This window comes from Leuciscus leuciscus (genome assembly GCF_965113295.1).
Source record: "Leuciscus leuciscus genome assembly, chromosome: 1".
Classification (NCBI taxonomy): domain Eukaryota; kingdom Metazoa; phylum Chordata; class Actinopteri; order Cypriniformes; family Leuciscidae; genus Leuciscus; species Leuciscus leuciscus.
This window is the reverse complement of record NC_138725.1, coordinates 23,877,588-23,883,631: the sequence shown is the minus strand read 5'-3', so window position 1 is coordinate 23,883,631 and position 6,044 is coordinate 23,877,588. Positions and strand designations below refer to the sequence as shown.

Here is a 6,044-nt window from a genome sequence, read left to right as displayed (position 1 = left end):
CACACTGAATCTCTTGTTGCAGTGTGAACACTTGTAAGGTTTTTCTCCAGTATGGATCATCTCATGTGTTTTCAGATTTGATGACACACTGAATCTATTGTTGCAGTGTGAACACTTGTAAGGTTTTTCTCCAGTGTGGATTCTCTGGTGCCGTTTTAAAGAGTTTGCTGCAGTAAAAGTCTTCTCACACTCAAAGCACATGTACTCTCTCACCCAAGTATGAATTTTCTTATGTTCATTTAGAGTTTGTAGCAGTGAAAAACTCTTTCCACACACAGAACATGAATGTGGCTTCTCCTTCGTATGAACTGTCAGGTGTCTCTTCAGGGTTGATGCATAGAGAAATGTTTTGCCGCATTGATCACATGTGAACGGCTTCTCTCCGGTGTGGATCTTCATGTGAACATTAAGGGCTGATGATTGACTGAAACTATTCCCACATTGATTGCATGTGAACGGCTTCTCTCCGGTGTGAATTCTCATGTGAACATTAAGGTATGATGATTGACTGAAACTATTCCCACATTGATCACATGTGAATGGCTTCTCTCCAGTGTGAAGTCTCATGTGACGCTCAAGACTGTGTTTGGTTGATAAACTCTTTCCACACTGAGTGCAGGTTGTAGATTTCTTGGCTCTTCTTTTCTTTAAAAGTGTCTTTTTAGTCTTTGAGCGACTCAAAGGTTTTTCTCCATTTTTGACATGATGTTCCTCCTCTACTTCACTCAGTTCTCCACACTCCTCGCTCTCTTCCATCAGGTCTGAAATCAAAGAAAAAAATATTCAATTAAAATCAAAATAACTCAAAGAGAGAAATATAAAGTGAAAGGACATGAAAGTGAGCCCTGATGTAATAGTAGAACGTAGACAACTGTTACAAAATATTATGATAATTTGATTCCTTTTTAGAAATTCTTTAAACTCTCCATGAATGAGGAAAATCTATCTCCCAATTATTATTTGTAAAACATTATAGGCACAAATCCCAGGTTTCTTAGCAAGAACTATTAAATATATTTGATCAAACACTATTATCTAACATGGTATTAACATTAAAATATACAATACTGCCATATTTTGACACCAACTTTGAGATTGATATTTACTTTACTAAAAACGTTTGAATTATTAATGGCCGTTCACACTAGACTTTTCCTTGCACTGACTTCCATTCATACGGATGTGAAAGTGAGACACCAGAAACACAAGCTCAAGTGAATAACCCTGTGAGAAATAACACAAACGTTTAGCATTCAGGTGGAGCGGATTGTTTATTTTTAAATTTTTAATTATTATTTGTTATATGTTGAATTTATGTTTGTAAAAAAGCTGCCACAGAATGTGACGTAATTTCACGGCCGTTGCAGTGTGTGTAGAAATTTCACATGCTCAAAGTGTAGAGCGGCCTCTGCCTCATTAACTGCGTCCTACATGTGTCACTCAACCCTGTTACTCCTGACATGATTTTCCTCTTTTAAAAACAGAGCATTTCTTAAAATTGTGACACAGGAAGTGACATCATCTGGGCTCTTTCTACTGCATGATGGGAAGACAAGAAAATAATCTCAATCCATTGTCTCAGTTTCTACACAAACTGTAGCATTGACTGTATTCATCAACCCTGTTACCAAAGTTACTGTAAGAAGAATCTCTATAACTATGAATAACTTGTATGATATTTGACAAATACAACTGTATCAGTAACTTGGTGTTTACTGATTATTCTTAAAAAATAATAATTTTGTAAACTATGTTGAAAATGACAAATTCTGGAAACGTTGTTGCAAATTGGAAACCAGATATAAAATAAATGTTAAAATAGTATTTAGCTTGATCTGATGTTGACAATCAATATTAAAATATCTCACACCTTACATACCATTTGTTGAAGAAACCCCCAGAACATTCTGTACCATTTCATAGTTTAAATGTTTATCTAAAAGTGATGACGTTTTTGAATGTTTCTAACATGAATGTTCTTCAACATCATGTATGAATGAAGAATAAACACCAACCTCTTTGTTCTTCAGGATCTTCAGTGTGTTTCATTCTGCAGGGTTCTGGATCACTCATGTTCTCACTGTCCTCTTTAATAAACTCAGTCTTTGCAGATTTCAGCTCTTCCTAATGCTCTGATGCTCTTCTTCACTTGCAGCTGATGGGAATTTACAGCATTTATTGGACATTTGCTGTGGGAGGAGATTCACTGATGATGTAATTGAAGTGGGAGGAGTTTCACTGATGATGAATTGCAGTGGGAGGAGCTTCACTGATGATAGGCTTGTTCGACTGGAATCGGCGCTGCACAGAATGACAGTGATCAGTGAATGACATGAAAGTACCACGAGAGCGAATAGAGAGCAGAGAGCAGCTCCTTATGCTTTTGAATTGCTCATGCGGTGCTTTGATGTCATAAACCGATTGGTCTGTGCAGCGCCGATTCCAGTCGAACAAGCCTAATGTGATTACAGTGGGATGAGCTGATCTGCCAAAATAAAGTAAAAAATCTATTACTGAGTTTGTTTTTATAATAAAATTACACTTATGTCTGTCTATCTATTCATCGTACAGTAACTGATGCCAATTCATTAATTATTTTTAATGCTAATTCTAACATTATTTTGCTTCACTAAGATACAGGTATCTAGAAATAAAGAAAATAATATAAATACTTTAAATTCTTCCAAATATAAAAAACGGTAACAAAAACAGTTAAAATCATAAACACAGAAATAAATGTAGGCTACATATAGCAGCCAACAAATCCCCTCAGTCTGCTGACACCAATGAAATGAGCTTTAAGTGTCAATGTACAGGAGATCTGAAGACATCAGCATAATAAATGAGGTGAAAACAGGAACTATTGTCATGAAATAAAGAGTGTTTTCAGCAGATCTGTTAATATTGATGAGCCTCAGACTATCAACACTCATTCAACAAGCCATTCAGGATCATCAGCAGATCATCTCACTTTATTCTGAGTGTTTAACCGTTAAAAACAGATTGAGTAAATGATAAAGGATATAAAAGCCTGTAAAACTGCTCTTTTGGAATAATTGATAAAGTTTAAAATACAGTAACAAATGTATTGCTTGTGGTTCATGCTAGTTAGCCTAATACATTCACTAATATAAACAATCAAACCACATTTAACACCTCTTATTAAAATGAGAATGTAAGTGTGCTTACCCCATTTTTTTAGCAAGACTGGTTAGCAAGATAAACCTTAATAAACTACTGTATTTTCAGGTTATCTGACAATGTGTATAACAATTACCAAAACAATCTTTTAGTTTAGACTGTTTTCGGTTGCATTTACCCCCAATACATTTAAGGTCATTCCTATTTTAATTGTGTACATTTTAATCATTAACATTAAAAGCACTCTTTTTACGACAAAAAAAAACAAAAACAAAAAACAACCTGAATTCCCAAAAATTAAAACGGAAAAGAGCTAGGGCTGTAATCAACCAAAGAAAATCTTGGTCAACTAAAGTCCAGAAATTTTCGAATAAAAATCGACTAAAAATGACGTTAGGAAAAAAAAGTTAAATAAATTAGCTACGCACTGTGCGCAGTACTTGGTAGCCTTGTTGTCCACCTAAATGAATTATAAATAAATAGGGGTGTAAAGATACACGTCTTCGTATTGAACCGTTCGGTACGAGGCTTTCGGTTCAGTTTTCGGTACGCCTACGCATTTTCAAACCGAATGGTTCGTTGGACCATTTTTCCTGCCGACCAAAATGTAGTTATTTCAAATGTAGGCGCGTGGCAAGCGCGCTGTGACGCCACAACATTGCCCAACAACATCAAATGGCAAACGTAATGCAAGCGGAACGAAACTGCTCGTTATTGTGTGGTTGACGGACCGTTTACCAGTTTGGACCAGTGCAGCGCGAACCGATCCTGATCATGCGACACTGTTACTACACAGCGCTAATAAGAGATCCAGTAAAGAAAGCATTTTAATTCGCCACAGAAGTAATATCATCGCTGTGAGATCCAGTGAGAAGCATTCACATTTCTCCGTTATTAACGGATCAAACAGCGCTGACGTGGAAACCTGGAAGAAACATTGTGCCATGAATGAACTATCCAGTGTCCACAGATCTGCAACATTCACCATGGATTTACTGTAGTAACACTAACTGCAACCATGGAAGTTTGGCAGGAATTGTAGGCTATAATGCCTTCAAGTAACATTACGTCGGTTTTATTTTGACATTATGAATACAATTGCTGTCCTCAAGTGTTAATCTGAACTAAAATAAACCTTTGTTTATAACTACTACAATATTTCATTTTTGTCCAAGGAGCTGTTTTGTTTTATATACACCTAAGAAGAGTCAATTATAGCTCCAGAATTGCTAAAAGTAAAAAAAAAATCATACTTTATGATGTTAGTTTTATTTATTTTTAAAAAAGAATAAAAAAATAAATCAAGGAAATTTCTCTGGCCTTTCTTTCTATTTGCTGTATCAAAAACGTACCGAACCGAACCGTGAATTTTGTGAACCGTTACACCCCTATAAATAAACATAAAAAAACTACCAGGCTATTTGCAGTATATTAAATCGTTTTTGACCTAATTATTTTGCACTGAAATGAGTCACACGAGTCTGTCGGCTCTGACAGCGTTGCATCACGTGCACCTACGCAATATCATAGCCTATAGATGATTTCTGAAAATAGTACTATGTTGTCAACTAGTGATATCACAAGAACTTTTGAGGAATATGCAACATAATTTAGACAATTGTTTTTGTCATATGTATTATAATAACTGACAGACACTATAATTTCAGCCGCTCTGTGCAGCTCGCAGAGAGCGAGGCTGAACATTCCTATGCTCTATAATAATAAAATAATAAAATAAAAATATTCAGCAAACCTTCTAGTAGCCTACTTTCTTCAATCTGTCTCTCTTCTCCAGTGGGTTGGGCTAATCCAAAAGAAGTGAAAACAAGGGGGGTGTTCTGAAGACAGACTGTTACCTGTGAAACAGGGGTGCTCTGAAAACACCCCCATTAGCAATTAGTGCTTTCCACCTGATGAAATGAACGTGGCAAAACTGATTAAATGAACGCGGCAAAAAGTCGACCAATCAGAATTTTGGTCGAGCCAGAATGCATCGACCATAATAATCGACTGGGAGATTATGTCACGGGGTGACAAATAAGCCCGGGACTATCCCTGCTAGAGAAATGTCCCCGCTGAGATTTGGGAAGCGAAACACCGTCCCAAAGCCTGGGTGAGTGCCTGTCGCTATGGTAACCTAGTGGCGGATTGACGGCAGGTGTGGGTAATTTGCGCTGAGCGTTTGAATGGGGCCACACTAGCTCATGAGAGTATAAAAAGTCAGAGGAAGAGAAAGTGAGTGTTGGTTCTTCCCCGCGGGGGTTGTGAGAGAGAGACGCGCAGCACGTGAGCGGCCGTGGCCGCGGTCGCGGCGGGAGGCCGCGGGAGAGAGAGGCACGAGCAGAGGGGGACACGACGAGAATGAGAGGTGAGACGGGCAGCACGTGAGCGGCCGTGGCCGCGGTCGCGGCGGGAGGTCGCGGGACAGAGAGGACGAGAGAGACAGATGAGAGAGACAGATGAGAGAGCCAGAGAAAACCTCGGCTGGATTGCGGGTGGAAGCCTTGGTACACTGAGTCTGTTGAATTGCAGTTTTATTGTGGAAATGAGCACGAGTGAAACCTTACAGTGTGTGGTGGAAATGTGAGTTGGGAATTATTTCTGCTGTTCACTCGCAATCACAGCTGTCTATTCCTCTCTCTGTCTGAGTCCAGTGAAGAGCCTGCTAAGGCTGTGAGTTACACGTGTCTATTCCTCCCTCTGTCTGAGTCCAGAGAAGAGCCTGCTAATGCTGTGAGTTACACGTGTCTATTCCTCTCTCTGTCTGAGTCCAGTGAAGAGCCTGCTAATGCTGTGAGTTACACGTGTCTATTCCTCCCTCTGTCTGAGTCCAGAGAAGAGCCCGCTAATGCTGGAAGAGCATGCTAATGCTGGAAGAGCCCGCTAATGCTGGAAGAGCCTGT

General features: G+C 38.8%; 1 protein-coding gene across 1 annotated transcript in view; it reads right to left on the bottom strand.

Annotated features, from left to right (window-relative positions):
• Nucleotides 1-2,216, bottom strand: part of LOC309501625 (uncharacterized protein) — a 78,918-nt gene extending 76,702 nt beyond the window's left edge. The window contains exon 1 of the mRNA XM_082173766.1: nucleotides 2,016-2,216. Coding sequence (XP_082029892.1) covers nucleotides 2,016-2,073 — 58 coding nt within the window. The 5' untranslated portion in view covers nucleotides 2,074-2,216. The remainder of the gene's footprint in view (nucleotides 1-2,015) is intronic.
• Between the last annotated feature and the right edge of the window lie 3,828 nt (nucleotides 2,217-6,044).